At 45.9% G+C, this 24,222-nt stretch overlaps 1 protein-coding gene across 1 annotated transcript in view; it reads right to left on the bottom strand.

Annotated features, from left to right (window-relative positions):
- Positions 1-24,222, bottom strand: part of KIF5C (kinesin family member 5C) — a 177,482-nt gene that overhangs the window by 92,036 nt on the left and 61,224 nt on the right. The window contains exons 2-5 of the mRNA XM_062186550.1: positions 20,233-20,323; positions 12,738-12,811; positions 4,885-4,989; positions 116-164 (exon numbers count right to left, since the gene is read on the bottom strand). Of these exons, the coding sequence (XP_062042534.1) occupies positions 116-164; positions 4,885-4,989; positions 12,738-12,811; positions 20,233-20,323 (319 nt within the window). The remainder of the gene's footprint in view (positions 1-115; positions 165-4,884; positions 4,990-12,737; positions 12,812-20,232; positions 20,324-24,222) is intronic.

Genomic DNA, 24,222 nt, shown 5'->3' with positions numbered 1-24,222 from the left:
AGAACATTTCTCTAAACTTGCAGAAGCCCCTTAAGCAGAAGTCCCATGAATCATTTCAATCTCCCCTAGATTTAGGTTACAGAGCACATGAAGGACAAGCACTCAGGCTACTCACCATCAAGTAAGTCCCTTATTTTGTCCAAGTAGATCTCAAAATACGAAACCTGGTTTTAAAAAAATGAGTTTAGAATAGAAATGCCAACTGGATTTCAAAAATATCACTGTGAGAACACTCAGAAGCTTTGGTCATACATGGTGAAGAGGAGGAAAATGAAGACACAAAGTAAAGACTCAGGGTAGTGAGGGCAGAGCTACAGGCAGCTCTCCGTGTTCCCTCTGCCTCCTGCCTCCTCAGCCTGCCCTGCATGTCCCCGCCAAGTGTGGACCACTTTCCAGCCCCATATGTCACAGCTCCTGTAACCTCCAGGCAGCCACTTACAGCAAGAATCCAGGATTTGCCTTAGATGGGCACCAAGCAAATTTCTATACATGACAACAGAACAGGAAACACCCTCTGCAAATAATTTTCTTTTTTTTTTTTTTTTTTTAGATTTATTTAGCACTGTGGCATAGCAAATTAAGCCACCGCCTGCAATGCCAGCATCCCATATGGGTGCCGGTTCAAGTCAGGCTGTTCCACTTCCCATCCAGTTCTCTGCTATGGCCTGGGAAAACAGTAGAAGATACCCCAAGTCCTTGGGCCCCTGTACCCCCGTGGGAGACCCGGAAGAAGCTCCTGGCTCCTGGCTTTGGATCAGCATAGCTCCGGCTTTTATGGCCAATTGGGAGGTGAACCAGTGGATGAAAGACCTTTCTCTCTCTCTCTCTCTTTGCCTCTCCTTCTCTCTCTGTGTAACTCTGCCTTTCAAATAAATAAATCTTTTTTTAAAAATCTTTTTAAAAATTTATTTATTTATATGAAAGGCAAAGTTACAGAGAGGCAGAGAGAGAGAGAGTGCTCTTTGATCAGCTGGTTCACCCCCAAATGGCTGCAACAGCCAGAGCTAGGCCAATCCGAAGCCAGGAGCCAGGAGTTTCTTCCGGGTCTCCCATACGGCTGCATGGGCCTAAGGATTTGGGCCATCTTCTACTGCTTTCCCAGGCCATAGCAGAGAACTGGATGGGAAGTGAAGTAGCTGGGACTCAAACTGGTGGCCATATGGGATGCTGGCATTGCAGGTGGCGGCTTTACCCACTACGCCACAGTACCAGCCCCTGCAAATAATTTTCAAAACTCAGTGGGCCTCATCCTATTGCATGATACTGACAGCCTTAGTACATCCAGCGGTGGGCATAGTCCAAACATGTGCCCAAAGGAAGCAGGCAGGGGTTAAGGGCAGTGTGTTTGGAACCACACAAGCTCAGGAGGGTAACAGGGACAAGAGCTAGTAGTGAAGGCTGGGTTGGCAGGGTACAGGAAGGATCTGAACAAAATGCCACAGAATAGAAAACAACTTGTCTAAGAGAGAAAGGGAAGCCTTGAGATGACTTATTCTCAACCCTCATTCCCAGCACCTGGTTCATCAGCATCACCTATAGAATCCGCTTACACAGTAGTGCCCTGAGCCCTCCTGCAGCCCCACTGAACCAGAATCTCAGAGCCAGCTCTGAAATTCCCCCAGGTGACTCATAACACTGGCTGATGTCTGAGAACAGCTTAAACTAAACAGTGGTCTTGGGACTTAATTCACATATAACCAAGATCCTAGGCCTCAATTTTCCTGTATGTCAAAGAAGCATTAGACTTTTATGATGTCAAAAATTCCCTCTAGGATTCTGTACTCTCTATATCTGCCATCTGCTTCCAGATAAACTTTTCCTCCCTCATGTTAATAAGTGGTTTTGAAATCTAAACAAGGGAATAGATCAAAAGGAAAATACAGTCACATATCACATAATGACATTTCAGTCAACAGTAGACAGCATCGACCACAATGGTACCAATTATATCACCTAGTGACATTGCAGCTGTCTTACTTGGTATAAGTACATTTCATGATGTTCACAAGACAAAAAAAAAAAAGCACCTAAAAATGCATCTCTCAGCTCATGTCCCATACTTTAGCAATGCATGACTGCTGTAAAGTTGTGAGGCTGGACTATGACTACACAGATGAAAGCTTGCCCTACATCCCAGCTCTGGACCAGTCCTGCCTCCATTTAGGAGAATGACAAGGCTCTGTATCCCAGCTGCTGTGGTCCCAATCCTGGACTCAGCCCTGGCTAAGTACTTTTTGTGTACCTCAGTTTGGAACCACCTGTGATTTGCGGTCCTGGCTGTAAAACCTGGAATCTGTAAATGGGCAACCCTGACAACATCTGCCTATTTGAACATCTGGCGAACTCCCCATCATGAGCCCTGTCACACTCATGGACACACCCAAGTGACATTCAAAGGACTCACTGCCTGCAGCTCTCTCCATCTCTCTTGTGGTCACACTCCAATCCCAGCCACCTCAGACCTAGCCCTTCCTGTGGCCAACTCACCTCTGGTCCAACCCATTTCTTTATTCCAGAATTGTCTAGAGACATGTGCTTTCTCTGAGCTCTTAAATATAGTCCTTATTTCTATAGATTACAAAGAAAGTTAATTATATCTAAAAAGTGGTCAGGAGCTATATATTGGAAAATCTGACTATTAGAATCCTGTTCACATTTTATGTAAGTGGAAACAGAATTCTGATGTATTAAGTTCTACTTCTGGTGGGGCACAGAGAAGGGTGGTTAATTTTGCTATTTTGTCATCTCAAATACTTTGTGAGACCAGGCAGAAGAATAAATGGGCATTATTTAGTATTAAACAATAGCATGTTCAGAAATAATATTTAAATTAAAAACTCCATGGAGCTCATTGTAAGTAGATTTTCACTACTGCCTTAATCAGCCCACTTTTTCCTGATTTAGTGTGTCACTACTCAGTTCAAATATAAGAGTACTCAACAGCTAACTTGCCCTTTAAAATTATTATTTATGAAACAAGTAAGCATAACTACAAATGTAAAACAGGAGCATAGGCTATAAAATCCAGGCTGAGAGACTTAGAAGGTGTTGTTCCTCCCCCTTCTCCGCTTCAGGCTGGGGCTGTTTTTATCTTAATAAGATTCTAGCACAAGACCCTATTTTGAGGGCAGTAATTGGTTTAACATCTTACTCCAGGATTATCACATAAGAACCCTGCAGTAGTTGAAGGTATTTAAATGCAAACAGCCTTAAAGAAGTACTAAGCTGCTAAATCTTGATCCCATCAAAGCAACAAGCTTCTGTATCCTTGGATATAAAAAGCCTGGCAAGGAGGAGAAGCAGGCTTTAGCAACAAAGGGAACTAGAAGGCAAAGTGGTTTGTTGGACGTAATTTATAATGGGGCCAGTAGCTGTTACCTTCTCTCTTTTTTTCTACTTTAGGAAAGGTATACAGCAGAAATAGGCACAGAAAGAAGTCCAATGTAATAAAAAGGTTCTGGGTACAGGGCTGGTCAGATCTAGGGTCTGTCCTTACCTCTGCCAATAACTTGGTATATAACTTGGGCCATCTAACTCAGTGTCTTTGAACTTTAGCTTCATCTCTAAATTGACAGGCCTGGTGCACTAAGGCTGAAGCCTTCAGGGAAGGCTCTTGGTTGATCTACTCAGCTCTGAATTTTCTTAGAACTTCCCCCTTCTCCTCCCCAGCCTGTCAATCCCCTCCCTGCTCACAATGCTGGGGTCCTGGAAAGCACATACATCCTGGACACAGCTAACTGGGGCAGGGAGCACCAACTCTAGGCTGTTCCAGTGAGCCCCTTGCCAAGGGCTGTGAAACTGGCAAGAAGGGCATGTGGAGCCAGAGCTGCTATTTTGCCCCTTCTCTCTCAAATAAAATAAAGATGGTCTGGAATCAAGGAAGTAAAGAGGGCAGGAAAGCAGGGCCTGGGGTCAGTCAGTAGGAAGCTTCTTTTAGGGGGTAATGTTCTGGAATTAGATCATGATCATGATTGCAAAATGGGGGGCATATAGTAAAACCCACCAAACTGTATATTTTAAAGAGATTAATTTTATAATGTGTGAATTATACCTCGATTTGTTAAAAAAAAAAAGTTTTGAAAAAGAAAAAGAAAGGCAGGGCTTAGATGCCCACTCTCTACCTGCCACCTCGATTCTCTAGCTTATAACAACGTCTTCTTGTTCAAACTATAGCTTTCAGTCACTTCAAAGGAATTCTAATGAACATACTCCGAATACCACATTGTATGATTTAATAGATACAGTTAGAGTAAAAATCTGTCTCAACTCAAATTTAAGCCAAAATTGAGGTTTTGGTGTAAAACAAAAAGGAGAAAAAGGAAGAAGAGAATTTCCTTTCCAAACATGGCTGAGTGTGCGCCTCAAAACACTGGTCTGTAGACCCCAGGAGTGGGGGTGGGGCGGGATATGTGTCCACAGGGAAATGCGTCCCAGTACAAGTCCCCTTTGCAGGGATGCATTATATAACAGCAGATGCAAACCTGTGAGAAATTTATCATGTTCAGTAAAGCTTTTTTTCCTAGTTTATTTGGCCACATAACCCTTTCTTCTCGTGGTTCACCTATTAATAAAAGGCATTGTATTCCATGGAACATAACTTGGAGAATGTTGTCCTAGCCCAAACTCAGACACATTGCCATCATGTTTACAGAAATCCACAGGGTAAAGGTAGACTTCAAGCAACTATCAAGATCCTGAAGAGGGTTTTGACTTTCTTATCTTGCTATTTCAAACAAATCATTCAGACAGCCAAGTGCTAGCCTGAGTCATTAAGCAACACAGAGCACTCTGCTATCCCAGGAATGTCATTTACCTTAGACAAGAGTGAGAAACACAATGGCAGGGTCCAATTTCTTCTCCAGAGGCTCAGTCAAGGGCACTTACCTTGATGTGAAACTCCAGGTTCTCATCCATGGAGTAGATATGGTCAAAGATGTCGTGTGCAATCCTGGGGATGATCCCCATGAGCTGAGGGTCATGCAGCTTCCCCTAGTGAGTGAAAGATACAAACACAGGCAGTTAAAGGGTGCCAGGAAACATGGGTGAGAGAGAGCAGGGGCCATTCCTGGGGTTCTTCAACAGAACTCTGGAATACAAGGTATTCTGTGCCCAGGCATGGGCTGTCAGCTGCCCTGGGGATTTATCCTGGTGCCAGCAGGCCACAAATTGGTTGGAATAACAATACTGTTGGTCTTTCTTTAACCACCAGGGGAGCATTTGTTCTGTCACCTTCTGAGGTCCCACAATATTCCCTCTCACTGCCTTTCAGTGCAGCAAATCAGTGTGTTGTGCAGTAGGAGTGAGGCCATATGGGTTTGCTTTTTGAATATTTGCAGACTGACTGGAAGCTACAAGTCCAGGTAAATCTATCACCTTTAAAGCAATCATCCTAGGCGCTGGTGTTGTGGTGTAGCATATTAAACCAATGCCTGCAACGGCCTGAATCCCAAATGGACACCTGCTCAACTCCTGGCTGCTCCATTTCTGACCCAGCTCCCCGCTAATGTGCCTGGGAAAAACAGCAGAAGACAGCCCAAGTGCTTGGGCTCCTGCACCCATGTGGAAGACCTGGAAGAAGCTCCTGGTTCCTGGCTTCGGCCTGGCCCAGCACTGGCTGTTATAGCCATTTGGAAAGTGAACCAGCAGATGGAAAATCTCTGTCTCTCCCTCTGTAACTGACTTTCAAATAAATAAATACGTCTTTAAAAAAATTATCTTGAAAACCAACAGTCAAAACTTCATGAATGTCATTCCCTCCTCAGAAGTTCCTAAGAACTTTATGCTTGAAACACCTGCAATATTGTTTTACAGACTAATCAAGGCAACCTGTTACATTGGTTTCTTTTGAAAATCTCTCACTGCCATCTGAAATGTTCCGAGCAATTTTTTGGCTGTTTCTAATATGAAAAAGATATGCTCATATTATTTTCCACCCTTTTTGGTCCACTTCTATCTCTTACATAAGGGGTGGAGGTATGAATGAATTCTTTCATTTCAACTGCTACTAAATCCAGCTCTAAGGGCCAGAACCAGCTATCCCTGAGGACTCTGGAAAGGCGATGCCACAGGCTCCGACACCAGTTCCCCCGCCAGAGCCCTAGACCTACGGAGAGCAGCTGCCTTACCAGAGCTCTAGCACCAGAGCGTCCAGGGAGCCTTATCAGCCTAAGTCACGTGAGCACTCAGGTTCTCTTCACGTGCTGAACAACCCATCCATGCACAAATACACATCTGCAGTCTAAGTGACAACTGTACACCCAGAGAATCTTCCAGACCTTTAGAATGTGAGAAAATGCCAGGAATAATCGGAACTGAAGAGAAGCACAAAACCCAGTTGGCTCTTTGGCCTTCTAGGGCCACACAATCACTTTTACAATTCTGACCATATCCTCGTTCCAAGTCCACCCAGGTCCTGGAAGGTGGGCTTTGCTTTCCTTAGTTCTTCCTCTTTTTTTCTTTGTGGCTCCACCACACAGCACTTCTCTGAAAGTGACTTGCAAGCTAACATTTTAATTACCAAAAGCAAAAACTCCTATGAACACCAACACAGGCCACAAATAACACCTGGCATCCTGGCATGGGGCCAGCACTGTTGCATAACTGCTGTCATCCCATATGGGCACAGGTTCGAGTCCCAGCTGCTACAATTACCATTCAGCTCCCTGCTAATGCTCCTGGGAAAACAACAGAAGATGGTCCAAGTACATGTGCCCTTGCACCCACGCGGGAAACATGGAAGAAGCTCTTGGTTCCTGGCTTCGGATCGGCCCAGCTTCAGCTGTTGCAGCCATTTGGGGAGTGAATCAACAGATAGAAGATTTCTCTGTATCTTTCTTTTTCTCTCTCCCTCTCTCTCTCTCTCTCTGCAGTTCTGCATTTCAAATAAATAAATCTTTAAAAAAGAAAACACCAGGCATTATAAATCCTCTGTAGCATACCTGGATCCTGACTTCTCATTCTGTTAAAAGCAAGAGAAAAGCTGAATTCAGCTGTATCTGGCCCCTGGCAAAGCTCTCTTACCTGGGAGCACCCTCACCTTTGAAGAATTCTAATCTGGAGTGTTACTGTTGGTTTTTGGTTTGACTGTCTACTCCCCAGAGACAGAGATGGCTAGTGCATATGCAATCCCCTGCCACTTAGGAGACTTACTACAGTATTTAGTCATAGAATTATTTTAAACTTTAAGTTCAATGGGAAATAAAAAGTGCTTAGTGACACAGGAAGGGCTCAACACATGTTAGCATTGTATCATCCCTTCACAGCAGGCTCCCATGAAGCAACAGTTGCAGCTTATGGACCTGAAGGGCCAGAAACACATTTCCATCCCAGACCACTGGTTTGTATTGTAGGAAACAGCACCCAGGGACTGAGGCTGAGTCTCAGGCTGTCATAAACAAGGATCCAGTCAGACAATGGCCCCAGGGCTCTCAACAATGGAGACTGCAGGCAGACTGATATCGATGATGGAACACACCGCATGCAGCCAACTACAAGAATGCCCTCTCCAAGAGGCGCAGGGCTCTTCAATCTCCCCAAATGCTTCAGCTTCTCCTCACGACCCACAGCCACGGAGGAATGACTGGCAATGCCCAAACCATCCACACCTGACTCAACTCTGCTCCCCTACACTTCCCCTTTTGACAGATCCCTCATCCAACTGATTCCAGGCTTCTCCAAGTACTGACAGCCCTTTGCTTGCCCTTGTCAGGCTCAGTCACAGGGCAGAATCTGGAGCACTCCCTACTTTGTCTCCCTGAAGCCCTCACCCCAAATCACATGAGAGGGAAGGGAGTGTTCCCGTAAGAATACCCCCATCCCTGTGGGGACAGAAACAACACCCAGATCCACCACGCTTGATCTGGCTCATATTCCCAAGAATGGCAGAGCCTTTATGCCCAGAGCCTGAGCCTGCTACAACCATCTGCAGCTGTGTGTGTGTGCAGCAGGTGTCTGTGTGGCGTGTGTATGGTGTCTGTGTGGGGTACATGTGTGTATGGGGCATGTGCTTGTCTATGATGCATGTGTGTGTGTGGCATGTGTGTGTGTCCTTTGGTGTGTGGGATATGTGTATATATGGGGTATGTGTGTGGTCTGTGGGTGCGTGCGTGTGAGGTATGTGTGTATGAGAGACAGCCCTGAGTCTGAAAGGTCTTCACAGCTTCTCTGCTAATTGCTTTGTAAATCAGATGCACAGATAACCCACACTCAGCTCAGGGAATAAAAAGTGGCAAGGAAGCCAAAAGCTACAGAAATTTAGAGAACAGAGAAGGTTCTTCTAGTTAGGGTAATGAGGGGAGGCTTCCTGGAGGGCCACCCTATCATCAGGGCAGAGAGATGTGGACAGAGAAGGTGAGCTGGGAAAGGGGGAGCACGGGGACCGCGGAGTCGTCCCACCTGCATGGAGAATGGGGAAGAACCAGAGGATCAGAGGAATGTACTGCTTCAGCATCTAGACCTCCAGAAAGCACACAGGAGAAACAGTTTACAAATGCATCCTGTGTAATTCTTTCAAAACCTTTTCCTATTGCACATGACCTAGGAGCAGGTGCGGAACAAGGAATAAGATCCTTTGTTCCAGCCGCTGCTGTATCCGGGCCCTCCAGAGCAGGCCAGTCTCCTGAAACACTGCAGCCTTCACCATGCAAGTGCCAGGCACTCATACAGCCTGTTCCAAATCCCTCGGCAGGGTGGCTCATGCCAGGAAGCCTGCTGCATTCAGATGGCTTCTAACTGTCTCTCTGGGCAGAAGAAAAAGCACAGGTGGTCTCCAACTATCTATATCCATGTGCAAAGCGATCCACAAAGGAAGGCAAAGGGCTAAGAGAAACCCTTTCCAGCATCTTACACTGACCACAGGGACAGGATAAAGCCAGCACCCCAGCGCCTTCCTCTGTGCCAACCCTGGGAAGGGGCTGCATCAGCCTGGTCCTTATCAAGCTGAGCACCAATGCCATCTAGTGATTTCTATTTTTACTGAAAACCCACCTTCAGCCCTGCACCATGAGAAGATAGCCTTTCTGATTTTACATAGGCCGATCTATTTATTTTCCTCAAGAGCAGGTAATAGAATCGCCACTGGATGTCAGACCCAAAATAGGGAATTAAAATGAAAACCAACTTTAAAATGTGACAGCCCTGTCCCACTGGGGAGTTAACATGCCCTTCTGACAGCCAGTGAAAGATCACAAAGCATCATTCCACACAACTAATATCCTCCTTGCAAAGGATGCACACCCTATGGGGCTTTTCTGATTTCTTTGCATTCCCGGGTCCTGGATTCCTTGGTCTCCCACAGTCTGCATGGCTGCAGCTGGGGGTTCTTACTTTCCCTGCTTTCTTCTTACAACATCCCCTACCTTTTCTCCAGTCTATGATTGCCCAACAGAAATAACCAGGTCCAGCACAGAGGGCAGCAGGTGTAGGGAACTACTCCCATCCATACCAACCCCTTTCTTTCCAACTGTGGGCAGCAGTGTGTGACCCTCAGAAGTCACAAAGAGAAAAGGCAACTCATCAGCCTTTGAAAACTGGCAGAGATGAAGAAACAGAATTTAGGTGACCAAAGATGAGACCTGAAGAGAATCCAGGTTCCTGCAGATTCCCACAAGTGCTCTGGGGCAGGCACTAGGGCACATATTAGTTCTAAAGAGCTGGCATTGGGGCAGGCATGGGGGCACAGTGGGTTAAGCCAGTTTGGCAGGTATATGTTGGAACCATAGGTTTAGTCCCAGCTACTCTGCTTCTGATCCAGTTCCCTGTTAATGTGCCTGAGAAGGCAATGGAGGATGGTCCAGGTACTTGGCTCCCTGCCACCCATGTGGGAACCTTCATGGAGTTTCTGGTTCCTGGCTTCAGCCTGGCCCAGTCCCAGATGTCGCAGCAATTTGTGAAGTGAACTAGTAGATGGAAGGCATCAAGATCTCTCTCTCTCTCTCTCTCTCTCTCTCTCTCAGTCCTTTACCACCCCCATACTCCCTCCCATCACTCTGCCTTTCAAATACATAAATAACAAATACACCTTTAAAAAAAAAAAAAAAGGCTGGCATTGCTCTTTGCCATCACTTACACCCGTCTATTCTTCCCAAAAGTATGACTTGACTATGGGAATCACATCTCCCTTGATGTGTCACAGGTTAAAACTTCTAACATTAGCAAATACCTTATATTCCTCAAAGATGCATTAATCCCTAAGCTTAAAAGATCATCCATGCATGCATTCCCTAAGAGTTTGAGTAATTTTAAATATTGAGGCTTTTTTCCTTTGTCTTGCACATACTCCGATAATTTTTCAAAAACCTTAAAACTGAATCATTCCCTCAAGAGACGCCACACTTCTCTTTCTCCTGTGCCTTCTCACTTAGGAGTTTTTGGCCCCAGTGACTAGAGTAAGGGGGACTCAAGAAGTGTGTAGCTACAATTTTTCTAGGGCCACAGGGGCCCAGGGCCTGAGGCCCAGGGATACAGGAAGGTGTGGGACAGGCACATTAGCGAGGAGGGGAACAGCAGGGCCCAGTTTTCCAGATGTCCCGAGGCAGGGCCTGAGAGGCAAGCTGAGCTCCCATGGCTCAGGTGTCAGGGACCAGTCCTGCCGGTGAAGAAGAGGTGGCAAATAAACCTCACGCCTCTTTCATCTGCATGGTCTCTGATCCACTTTGTCTTCGGCAAACCAAGCGAAAAGCTGGGAAGTGAGCTCCCCCTGCCACGTGCCTCATACTGCAAATTGCTGTGAGCAGGACGTGAGCACCCTGAGGATGTCAGCCTCTGCCTTTGAAATCTCCCCTCTTCAAAAGAAATGATTCATCAGCTGGCGCGACTGCAGCAGCTCCGTGAGGCTCCCAGGAGGAATGCTAAGTGAACAAACCTTAGCTCAGAGTAGGAAAACATCCTCTTACCCTGCTGCTTGTGAGCTGCGAGCCCCAGTCTTCCTGTGTGCTGTTTCTCACAACACTCTCTCACCTAGCAGGTGGGCCCAGGCTTCAGTCTAAGCAGCAGCCAGCCCTGAAGACCTTCAAGGAGACTTTGGTGCAAAGCAGGGAAAGAGAAGGTACAAGGGGCCAATCTGTCTGCAGAGCTGTCTCGCTGGGAAGACAGCCTGAAGCCACACAGCTCCACTGCCCACAATGGGACTAGGTTCACACCTGCCAATGCCTCAAGGCACCAAGCATGTCAGCTAATGACAAGGATGCTGAATACAAGCTCATATCCACTCCCAGTATGCATAGAGTGGATTGGAGTCCATTGGAGAGCCGGCCTCAGAAGCACAGGCTGGCCACGGCCACCACACCTGACATTTTAACACAAACACCTGATCCAAGCAGGCATCTGGCACAACTATTAAGTTGCCAACTGGGGCATCCACATGCCCTATGAGAGTGCCCAGGTTCAATTCCTGGCTCCTCTCTCTGGCCCTGTTCCGGTTTCCTGCTAATGCCCACCCTGAGAGGCAGGCCATGGCCTCAGGACTTGGGTAGCTGCCATTCACATGGGGAACTGGATTGAGTTCCATGTTCCTACTTTGGCTTGGCCTAGCCCTGCTGTTGCAGGCATTTGGGGAGTGAACCAGCAGATGGGATAGCTCTCTCTATCTCTCTGCCTTTCAAATAAATAAATATTTTTTAAGTCAAAAAGCAAACACTTTATTGAGCCTCCCTAATATGAGAGCTGCTATTCCAAGCACAAGAAATGTTAATGCATATGATCGGTCTTCAAAAAGTTCATGGATAATGCATACCATTGAAAAAAAAAACTATGTAGGGCTGGCATTGTGGCATATCAGCTTAACCCATCGCCTGCAACACTGGCATCCCATATGGGCACCCGTTCGAGTCCCAGCTGCTTCACTTCCAATCCAGCTCCCTGCTGGTGGCCTAGAAAGGGCAGTGGAAGATGGCCCAGGTGCTTGGACCCCTGCTACCCATGTGGGAGACCCAGAAATACTCCAGGCTCCCAGCTTCAGCCTGGCACAGCCCCAGCCATTGTGGCATTTAGGGAGTGAACCAGCAAATGGAGGATCTCTCTCTGTCTCTCCATCTCTCTGTAGCTCTGACTTTCAGAGCTAAGTAAATAAATCTAAAAATCTAAAAAAAAAAAAAAAAAAAAAAAAATCTAAATAAATAAATCTAAAAAAAAACCATGTAACTGTAACAACAAAATAACTTTGCCTTCTAACTCCATTTTCTGCAAACTTTTCAAAGTACCCTATTATGGTGAAATTCACCGAGCGTGGCTAGATCTCTGGAATGTTCATCCTAAGACGGAAAATTAGAATTGAATGAAATCATTCCATTGTAAACACTTGACAGCAACTTTTTAAAAACCCGCTGTGCAAGTCAAACAAAAATGTGTCTGTGGGCCGAATGTGGTCCACAAGCTGAGTTCTTGAAATCTCTGACCTATGATTTTTTTATTCTAGGAAGACTTCCGTCCCCAGAGGCCCTTGTCAGGGTGAGTGATTGTCGCAGCAGGCTCTCTCAGCAGGTTGGGGCTGGAGCCTATAAGGACGCTCACCCCACTGTTTCGCTTAGTGATGGTTATTATGAATGGAATTCACTATTACTATTGACAGGGCTATCAAAGGGTTTTGTAAATACTGAGCTCCTGAGACTTCACTACTCACTGAATTTTAAAGCTCCTCGAAGACATAATTGACTGAAGATAACCATCTCTATTGCCCGGTTAAAGCCACCACATGCACCTCTGTTCAACCACGAGACTGGCCCAGCACGCTGCCATCTTACCTCCATGGTATGAGTTTTTCCTGATGAAGTCTGCCCATATGCAAAAATCGTCCCATTATAACCTTCAAGGACATCTGTGAATGAGAAAAAAAAAAAAAGTGTTTAATGAACTCATCGATGCGGGTGTTGGTTGCAGCACATTTGAAAATTACATTTTCCAAATAATCCATCTCATGTTTCAGACAAATGATATATTTCAGCACCACGTGCATTGTATGTGAAATTGTGAGATAAGAGCAGAAATGAAGGACTCCACTGTTCCACAAATGGAAAGAAACGGACTCACATTTCTACAGGAAGTTTGGAAGAAGGAGGAGGCACTCTCTCTCCCAGCAACCTCAAAATTCAGATGGAGACATGGGGCAGAAAACTTTTGTTTTGGCAGAAGGATATCTGCATTTTCTTCCATAAGTTGATTTCTTGAGCTCAGTTAGGGAGGGGCAGACACATTATCTGTAACCGAAGTGTCTGCAGTGAGGTTTGGAGTACAAATTCTTGCCTGAAGATTTGATCTGCATCAGTTTAAACCCTGGCCCACAACAGCTGCTTGGGGAGGCGTCTCATGAAGACCCCACCGGACCCCAGAACACACTGGCCTCCAGCTGGGGCAGGAATGAATGAGGCCCCCCGGCTCTGTAAACCAAGCCCCACGGTGACAATCCAATCGGCCTGGAAACCAGCCGGGGTCCTGACTTGAACTTAATGCATCTGTGTTTTCGGTGCCTGTGCTAGGAACCGGCCTGGGCCCCTCGGCACCGGGAACTGCTTTTAATGACACAATGAGCACACTGTGTGAACCCCTCCACCACCACCGAAGCAGGCCGGCCTCCGTTTTGTACAGGAATGAGGGGAGGTGTGGAGGAGGCTGCTTTTTGCCGAAGAGCTGGAGATCATCTGGGAATTCCTTCAAAGCAGCAGAGGCAATTAAAGTTTATTCCCTCCTGCCTTCCTCCTTCACCCACACAAACATCACTGAAAGGAGAACAATGGGTAATGAGCATCCTTGACCTGCCGCCATGGTGCAGGAGGGGAGCGAGCCTTCCCGCACGCAGGGATGGCGGGGCAGGGAGGAGAACCCTATGCCAGGGGGACCTCTTCAGGGCCTACAGAAGCCAGGCAGGCAGGCCTCTCTGTGTCCTTCAGACCCTGAACAGATTGGGGCCGGGAGAGGGGATGGGCTCTGATTCTGTTGTGCTTTGTTGAGTTAAAAAAAAAAAAAAAATTAAATATACATTTTACAGCTATGAGGTTCTTGGAGTGTGGAACTGTGATCAGAAAAGAAAGTAGGACTTTTCTTTAGGAAGCTAAAAAAAGAAAAATTAAATGGCAGGGTGTTTTTTAAATCCTAGCAACACTTAAGAATTTCCATCACGGGTGGGCATTTAGCCTGTGGGAAAGATAGTAGTTAAGATGCCTGTGTTTCTCATCCAGGATACCTGGGTCTGATTCCTGGATCCCACTAATGTGTACCTTGAAACAGTGGTGCTGGCTCAAGTGACTGGATTCCTGCCATTCATGTGAAAGATGTGGATTGAGTTCTGAGCCCCCAGCTCCCAACTTCAGCCCCAGCCCAACCCCAGCCATTTCAGGTTCTCATTCTCTCTCTATGTGTGTGTCTCAAATAGATCAATTTTTTAAATTCTTGTTAATTTTTAGTTTTATTATACTTATTTGAAAGGCAGAAGAGCAGAACAAAAGAAACAGAGGCAGACAGACAAAAAGAGATCATCCATCTACTGGTTCACTCCCCAAATGTTCTCAAAAGCCAAGGCTGGGCCAGGCTAAAGCCAGGAGCCTGAACTCAATCCAGGTCTCCTACATGGGTAGCAGGGACCCAAGTGCTTGAGCCATCTCCCAGAGTACACATCAGCAGAAAGCTGGAATGGAAAGCAAAGCCAGACTCGAACCCAAGGTTTTCTGATATGGGATGTGGGTGTCTCAATGAGCAGCTTAACCACTGTACTGAACGTCCAGCCCTAAAAAGATTTTTTTAAAAGAATTTGCATTTAGCTTTTTAGCTTATTCAGAGAGAGAGAGAGAGAGAGAGAATATTCACACATACCAGACTTATGGTCATGTTTTCCTGGTGACAACAAGAAGCAAAAACTTAGAGCAATGAGTGTTCAGGTTAGAGCTTCAGGTCTCAGTTTTCATGAAAATGCCAACTTGCTCAAAGCAGACAGTCCTCAGGCCAGAAGACAGTGGCCGGAGCAGGGTGCTTGCACACCACCATAGACCTCATGTGCTCTGGGGGACCACGGCTGGACTTGCAAATTCTATTCTTGTAACACAAACCACTCCAGGCACCTGGAATCCCGGCCACCACAATACTAAACCTTCTGCTGATTAGATACCCCAAACTCAGAATGCCCTCCTTGTAAACCCTTGTGTCTGAAATGCCCTGGAACCCACGGTCCAGGTGTTAAGGATTGCTAATGACACAAAGGCCACAGTCAGCCTCCCTCACCAGTTTGCAGCCTGTTGACTGTCTGCCACTACAAGTGCCCGTACTCCCAGAATGCCCCAGAGCGGTGGCTCTGAGCAACCATTGCACCCTAAAGGAAATAGCTCAGGACCTGATGACAAGATAGAGCCCAACATGCTTCTTCCTCTGCCAGGAGGCAGCAGTTGGGCATCAGAATTAGGCCACACCAGAGGCCCCCCCAGGCGAGTCTCCCCCAAGTCCAGTCTCACTGCACAAGGGGCAACCTCCCACTAACACCACTAACACCTGCTGGCTGCTGCTCATGCAACCCTTGCAGGCTGAGGACTGCTTCACGTGGCATCATTTGTTTGGGGTAAAAGCACCAAGAAGCATGTCGGATTGTCTTGGGGCATCCTGGTTTTCAGTGCTATTATGCACAATTTCTTTTTTATTTTTTCTTTAAAACAAAAAGAAAACACATAAAACCACATTAGAACAAACTCCACATGGCCTTTAAAGTACTTGCAGTAAAGTAACCACTAATTCATCCTGGGAGAATCTTTCTCTGAAGTTCAAGGTTGGACAGCGCTGAGGTTGCCCTCTGTCGACTCAGTGCTAAGCCAGAAGATAATTTACAAAGACAAGATAAAGCTTTGTGAACCCACGTTCTTTATATTTGTCCAAACCCCAGGTTGGGGAGGTTTTCTGCTTGTATGTTATCTCAGTGCACGTATTCTGTTCAGTAGGGAGGCAAAGCATGGAGGGGAAGTGCAGCACAAAGGTTTGTAGGGGCAAGAGGAGTGGGAGCCACAGAGCTGGCTGGGAGGACCACAAGTTGGACCAAACAATGGCCTCACTCGCCACCACCAGAAACAGCCCACAAACAGCCACTTTCATCACACTGAATGACAGTTCCTGGGCCCAGGGAATGCATTTGTCTTAGACTCAAACAGTGACTGTTTTCTAGGCGTGGCCACACTCAGCCAGACAGAACCTTTCTTTGTGATGGGGTCTGGTGTGATATGATCTCAACTCACACCACTCAGCCCACAGAACCCCATAAACACAGCGCATATCCATACCCAGCCAGCCAAACCCCAGAGACAGCTTCCACTGTGAGTGCCAAGTGCCTTCTCCTCTCCTAAGAGAAGAGGGTACAAGAGGGGGAAACTTGAAAACTTGCATTGTTTCCTTGTGGCAGATTCAGAAGCCAAGGCTGCCATCCTTGGTTCTGCTCAGTTCTGAGGCCAGGTCTTGCAATAGAAGCATTAGTTCCATGGCCAGGTAAGAACTTGGGTAGGATGTGATCAGACCTACACATCAGTGATGCCACCAACTCTCCAGACAAAATGGTGGCACCAGCATTTCTGGCAACAGCTGCAGACAGGCCACCCTCTTCTTAGACTATTATGACTCTTGCCATGCACCCAAGCTACTCAAGCAAGCTACAATGCAAAAGTAGAGGCGGTGATGCTGAACACCACTGGCCAACCAGAAGGCCAAGCTGCCCAGCCTGCAGGGCAGTCACTGTGTCCAGTCCAGGGCACAGGCATTTCAGAATGGGGACACATCTCATCACAGCAGACCCCCGGGACCCCCCACCTGGTTCTGGAACCACTATTCTTTCTCCTCTATTCTCCCATACTCATTCCTTTCCCTGTCTTTTTGCAATGTTTAGTGAATAGTCCATAGAGCCTGATGAAAAAGGACCAACTCAGAAATAATAAGCATTAAACACTCATCATGGGCCCACAGAAAAATAGAGCAGGGAGGAGCAAAAGAATGTAGATCAATCAACCAAACACCAGCTTGAGACCCAACCCCACTGCCCCTCACCGACTTCCCCAAGCTACATCTCCCTCAGCCTCAAATTCCTCATTAGTAGAAAGGGAATCTGACTCTTTGATGGGTCCACACTGCCTACAGGATAAAGTCCATCAGCTTCCAATAAACTCAGGTCCAGCCTAACTCCACACTTGACCTTGGCCAAAAGGCCAAGAAGCAATTCTAGCCTAACTCTTTCAGCCTCATCTCCCACACCACTCTGAACCCCGTGCTGCTGCAAGCTGCCTAAATGTACCATCTAATCTGTGCCTTTACACTTTTGCAATGCCCTCAGCTTGCACAGCTCTGCTGTCTTCTAAAGTCCTCAGCACCCAGTCCTTCCAAGAAGCCATTTTACTTCTCCATTCCCTCTCCCCACCCACCAGGATCAGTGTAAAGCGACACCCTTCCGTGCTCCTGCAGCAGCTCGCACATGCCCACTTGAGGTACATAATGCCTAGGTGTATGATAATTACAGGTGTGGCTGCCTCTTGCCCTATATTCAAAGCTCCTTGCAGATGGTCTTAAATCTCTTGGTGCCTCCAGTCCTGGGAGGAGTGGGGGTGGGAAGAGGCTTACCACATAGTAAGTACTTAACACCACTTGCATAATAAATGAACAAAGTTGGAAGAAATCAGAACTAGAAGACAAGGAGTCACTTTTGGCATCTGAATGGTCCACAGCTAGTCTATATGGAAGGCAAATGCTCAGAGTAGCTTCCATAGGCCTGGACAGAGTTACTGGTACTTCAACAACAGCATCCAGTAACCATTGTACATTATTCCTAGACATCCACAAAAGCCTTCCTGCTATTTACTGTGCTGGTAGTCATACGCCCTGTAACCTCTTCTCCAAAACTTGGAGAATTCTACATGCCCTTTCATACATTTTGAAAAACACACACCAAAGATGGGAACATGGGAGATGTTGGGACTCTATAATCTGAAATTTTTTTTTTAAGTCCAATGAAGTTGTACAGAATAAAAAAAGCAGAGATAATGAAGCCATCCAATCAGAGTTATACAAATCCTCAAAACCATTGAGGATTTAGATAGACTTAAAAGGAAAGCACACCAGCCTCCCCAGTACCATGAGTCACAGGGACTCTGGTGACCTTCAGAAGTCCTCTGATTAAACTCTTGGCTTCTAGAGAACAATGAGCCCACAGCACCACCTCCCAGTGCTAATTTCAATAGGACACTTCATAGCAAGAGACACCCACACACACACCAGGGTTTGCTTGGCCATGCCTTCTTCTGTATCTACGTTTTATCTTGCTGCTGCAGAAATAGGTGGCCACTCTCCCACACAGTAGCCTCAGTGGGTATTTTGAAAAGTTCAATTCGGCTTTCATTATTCCCCTAAAAATTTCTTATCAAGGGAGAATAAAGCACTCTTCATTGCTGCCAAGCAAATATGCTCATATTTTATTTACGGTGTCCTAGAAATGTCTGTTTACCGTATCACATCAGAATCTGATTCATTCCACATGGTTTTCTTTGTGGCTCACCATACACTGGGTCTCAGGTTATCCAGAGCTAGATCACACCAGACCTCCCCAGGGACTGCCTATGGACACGTCACACTGCCAAAAAATACAAACACCAAAAGGTACCCCAACTTCTCTAAGAAAATGAAGACTCAAAGAGTTTTAGTATTGTTCATTAATTGCAGGTTTTTAGAGTGGACTGCATCCACTTCTAATTACACCAGCATAGAAGGGGAGAACTATACTTAAATTGACCATGCTTAGCACAGCATGTGGTAAACATTAATTGCTTCTGATGGTGAAAGGGGAGAGAAAAAGAAGGAAATTCTGGCACATATATGATTAATGTGAATACTCTAATAATAGAAAGAAATGAGGGGAATCAGAGTTGAGCAGGAGCAAACCAAGAAAGACATATATATCTCTGCGAGTGAGAGAGAGAGAGAGAGAGAGAGATTGAAAGAAACATGTTTAAATAGAAAGAGAAGCAAAAGAGTGCAAGTAGAGAGAAGACAAAAATTACCACCAGAGAGAGGAACAGTTTAACTCAAAAAGAGCTCAAATTCAGGCATATTTTTTTCCTCTTCAATTTTCTATAATAGTCTCACTGTGAAGACCTTCAAAATTAATTGATGTCTGCACAAGAATGTGAATAACCATACACCTCAGCAAGGAACATTACATACTGATGCGAGTCTCCCACGCAGGTGTCCAGGGTCAGAATTAATCTAACAGATGTACCCAGGGCTGATTTTCATGAATTTCAAATAGTGAGGTTAGTCAGCTCAGGTTCTAAAAACACGCAGATCTAAAATGACAAGGTATATTTTTGGTTTTGTTTTTACTTTTTGCTTTTTAAAATATAGAGATACTTATACAGGCGGCAAGCATCAAGACATGTGAAAGCACTGTTGCCGTGGCACTCCAATGTGAAGGCAAGGATTTGAAGATGAGAAGCAGGGTAGCAGGAGATGCCCCCAGCTCTGTGCAGATGGCAGCCTCGCCAGTGCGAGCTCCAACCTGCCCCCAGTTGGAAAGGGCATGGCAGAGCAATGTGTGAATTGCTTCATCTCCCTGTTGTTATTGTGACATGAATCCTCCAGGGCCAAGGCCAGTGACAGAGACAAGGACCAATCTCTAAGATACAAATATAGCTTGAGGCTACCTGTTTACAGGAACAAATGGCAGAGTCCGGATGTGTTGGTAGAAAGTGGGTTACATGAAAACATAATTTAGGAGCACTGAGGAGGAGGAACAGCACTGTAATGAAAAGGGTAATGTGATTTTATGACTCCATGGCAAGAATTTTCCACATTTAAGGCGTCTTTCTGAGAGGTATTAGCAAAACAGGAGACAGGTGCATGAATTCAACCCACCAAACATGTACAATAGGCACATTAGGATACATATTTTCTTCTTTAAAGAAAAGAGATTCTATGCTTCCAGTATTTTTAAACTACTACAGAAATAGTGTGACCATGGCTTACTTTCCATTTAAGCTTTTAGGTGACAGAATAACTGCCACAAAAGGCGGCAAAAGAAATAAAGAACTCTCCTTGGAAAGGAGCTAAAAAGAGACTAAATAACTTGCCTGACATCATAGCAAATCAAGGCCAGAGCCAAGGCTATAATTCAGTGTTTCCAATTAGCGGGCTTCTGCTTACAGTCAAGGCACATTGGCTCCTAGGCTGCAAATATCACTTAATGTTTTCAATTACTCTGAAAGGCCCAGGAGGAAATAAAGAAATAGCACTTACCTTTGACAATCTGCTTCGCACACGCATTGTAAACCTGCTCTTGGGTTGTGTTGGGCGGCAGCACCCTGTCAAAGACATATGGCTTCCCTTGCTGAAAAAGACAGACAAAAGAAAGAAAAGGGTGGGGGGAAATACATTAGAAGTGTAGGTATCAAAAGCACCAACGTTAGTAGTTAGACCACAGGTACTGAATCATCAGCTGCCTTCTTCAAGCCTGTTCCTTACCAAGACTAGGGGATTTTTACAGCATGAATCACACATGCATTGTGCATATGTCATCAGATGTAGACAGTCTGAGAGCTGCTTTGAAACACTTTCAGATGAAAGGTAGGCTCTGGCTTCCTTCAGCCATTCGAATAAATATTTATTGGGAGCTTACACCGAGCCAGGCATGGACTATGTACTGAGCAAACCAGAAAATACTCCTTGAGCACCACCAAACTAAGTGGAGCAGACAGCAGATAAGCAATAAAGCAAACACACATGAAAATGCAAAACGGGGGCCCGCACCATGGCTCACTAGGTTAATCTTCCGCCTGCAGTACCAGCATCCCATATGGGCGCCGGTTCTGGTCCCGGCTGCTCCTCTTCCAGTCCAGCTCTCTGCTGTGGCCTAGGAAGGCAGTAGAGGATGGCCCAAGTGCTTGGGCCCTTGCACCCACATGGGAGACCGGGAGGAGGCACCTGGCTCCTGGCTTCGGATCGGCGCAGCTCCGGCCGTTGTGGCCATTTGGGGAGTGAACCAGCGGAAGGAAGATCTTTCTCTCTGTCTCTCCTTCTCACTGTCTGTAACTCTACCTCTCAAATAAATAAATAAAATCTAAAAAAAAAAAATGCAAAATGGTAAGGTATAAAGTGACTGGACAGAAGAATGGCACACAGAGCAAGGAAGACCTTGCTGAAGAAGTAAATCTTTAAAAGATGTCAACAGTCAAGGCCCATGCAGAGTTGTGGAAGAACATTGCAGGCAGAGGGCCAAGCAGATCCCAAAGGGTCTACAGTCTTCAAGGGATCAGGGGGTGGTACAAGATGAGGCAGGCCGGGAAATCAGGGCCAGTTCATACAAGGCTCTGTTAGCCAAGGTAATGTGCTTGGATTTTCTTCAGTGGGAAGATGACACAATCAGATCTCAGTACTTGCTCTTATTAGAAGTGTCCCAAAGAATGCCTAAGAGGTGCCTTAACTAGGTTGAGTTTTTCAAGACAAACAGGGCCATCTACACAAGAAATCAAGAGTTTTTTCCAGGTCTTGGGATTTGGTTTGATGCTGCAACTGTAGAACTCAAGGAAATAACTGGTGGAGAGGAAGGGAAGATGCCCTACCAGCCCACTGCATGAGCCCTGGTGCCCAATCCTTCAGTGTTCCACAAGGAGCTATTGTGCAGTTTCACAGCAGGCACAGTGTGAACAGCAGGAGTGGTGTGGCAGACAGAAAACAGCCCTTTCCCGGGAGGAGGGGGCCAGGGGGGTCCATCCTCACAGCCTCTATTCTCTACCAACACAGCCCAAGTAGAGGCAGCCCTCTCCTGCCCCTTCCCCCAGTCCCCTCTCGGAGGCCCTTCATCTTCATTCTGACCACATGGCAGAGGGTAGGGCAGAAGAAAAACACGAAAGAGACAGACTCCTTCACTCCCACCCTGCACCTCCTATGGCTGGCTCTGGGCACCAGGAAGCACCCAAGGACAGTCTGACTCTTCCAAAAGATAACTGCTCTGAGGGCTCCATGGCAGGGCTTGTTACATCCTGCAACCTTCACACAAGTACACTGTCCAGTTGGCTTATCATCTGACCACTTATCACCATGGGTCACACTGGAGGTGACATCCTGTGCTTTAGGCCTCATCTTGAGCTCTGGTCTTTGAAAATGCAACTGAGCCAGCCAGGTAAATGAGCTACTTTCCAGGTGGTCTCAGAAAAATGGAGAATTTTCATGTGTCATGACATTCTGTTCTTATGCAAAGCGGCAAAACCAGAGTCATTCTGCTAAAATTATGGAAAATTAAGGGGTCATTTTCTGATGTTTTGTTCCCAGCAAATCTCCCTTAGTGACCAAGTATTTGGTTGGAGAATGAAAAGAATATTCCTCATCACAATCTATCGCCAACTCTCAGCCTCTACATTCTTACTAGCTTTACCCATCGGTCAAATTCAATTCCATGTCAGCACAGTAAAAGGTAAGAACGAACTGTTTTAGAGTTTGTGTACCAGGCCGGCGCCGTGGCTTAACAGGCTAATCCTCCGCCTTGAGGCGCCGGCACACCGGGTTCTAGTCCCGGTCGGGGTGCCGGATTCTATCCCGGTTGCCCCTCTTCCAGGCCAGCTCTCTGCTATGGCCCAGGAAGGCAGTGGAGGATGACCCAAGTCCTTGGGCCCTGCACCCGCATGGGAGACCAGAAGAAGCACCTGGCTCCTGGCTTCGGATCAGCGCAGTGCGCCGGCCGCAGCGGCCATTGGAGGGTGAACCAACGGCAAAAAGGAAGACCTTTCTCTCTGTCGCTCTCTCACTATCCACTCTGCCTGTCAAAAAAAAAAAAAAAAAGAAAGAAATACACAAACAATAGAGTTTGTGTACCATCCATTAAACCTTCTGGAAAGAAAATGCAGTTTTGCTTAATTCATTTCTATTTCTCCAAACTTAATGAGAATCACCAAAATAAACCATCTTGTTTACAGCATGATTTTATTTTGAGCTGCAGAGAAAATGCTCCTAATGAAATAATAAAAATGACCTACTAAACTGTAGTATATGATACAAATAATTAGATTCTCTAACTTAGCTTTTCCATTTTTTTTAATTTTTTTTGTTTTTACGTTTTGTGTTGAGAGGCAGAGAGAGACAGAGTGTTTCAATCTGCTGGTTCACTCCCTAAATGCCCATAAGAGCTAGGACTGGGAAGGATCAAAGCCAGGTGCCAAGAACTCAATCCAGGTCTCCCACATGGGTGTCAGGAACTAAATTACTTGACCCATCACAGCTGCCTCCCACGGTACACATTAGCAGGAAGCTGGAATCAGGAGGGGAACAAGATTCAAACAGGCCCTCTGGATGCAGGTGTACCAAGTGGCTTCTTACTACTAGGACAAATACCCACCCCGTTCTTCAGTTTAGAATGCCCATTGGTATAGATTATACTTCCATTTTTAAAAGAAAGTTGGAGAGCAAGAAATTCATGTTTGTTTAAATAATATAATTTATCAAGTGATAAATAACAATAATTTTCCTTAACTAAAAGTCAACTCCCAGAGATGTCTTCAAGTCATTATGAATGAACTGATATTGAGAAAATATGAAATTTACAAACTGATTTGTTACAATACCTGTCTTGTCAGGATTAACATATCAAGTAGTTCAAAATGTAAACAGGGTAGGCATTGTGGTACAGGGAGTTACTCCACCACTTGGGATGCCCTAATCCCATATCAAGTGCCAATTTAAGTCACAGATACTTAGCCTCCAACCCAGCTTCCTGCTAATGCACCTGGGAGGTAGCAGGTGATGGCCCAAGAATTTGAGTTCCTGTCACCCATGTGGAAGGCCTGATGCCTAGCTTTGGCCTGGCCCAGCCTTGGTTCTTGCAGGCATTTGGGAAGTGAACCAGTGGATGGAAGATCTCTCTCTTTGTCTCTTTCTCTGTATCTCTTCCTCTCTCTATGCCATTCTGCCTTTCAAATAAAAACATAGATCCTTTTTAAAAAAAAAAAAAAAGTAAACATTTTTATGTGTCCTTCCATGCACTGAATTAGTTATAGGCTTTTGTTTTTGATGAAACTTAACATCTTGGAAAAGATTGATTAGGATTTAGTTACTGAGCATTTTCAAAGAACTGACCTGTAACATCGCTGTACCAGCTGAATACACAACTGCCATCTTAAAAAACATCAACACTGGGCTGGCACTGTGGTACAGCAGGTTAAAGCCAAGGCCTGCAGTGCCAGCTGCAGGTATGGGTGCTGGTTCTAGTCACAGCTGCTCCTCTTCCAGTCCAGCTCT

Source organism: Lepus europaeus, chromosome 1 (genome assembly GCF_033115175.1).
Source record: "Lepus europaeus isolate LE1 chromosome 1, mLepTim1.pri, whole genome shotgun sequence".
Classification (NCBI taxonomy): Eukaryota; Metazoa; Chordata; class Mammalia; order Lagomorpha; family Leporidae; genus Lepus; species Lepus europaeus.
This window is presented reverse-complemented; position numbering and strand designations above follow the sequence as displayed.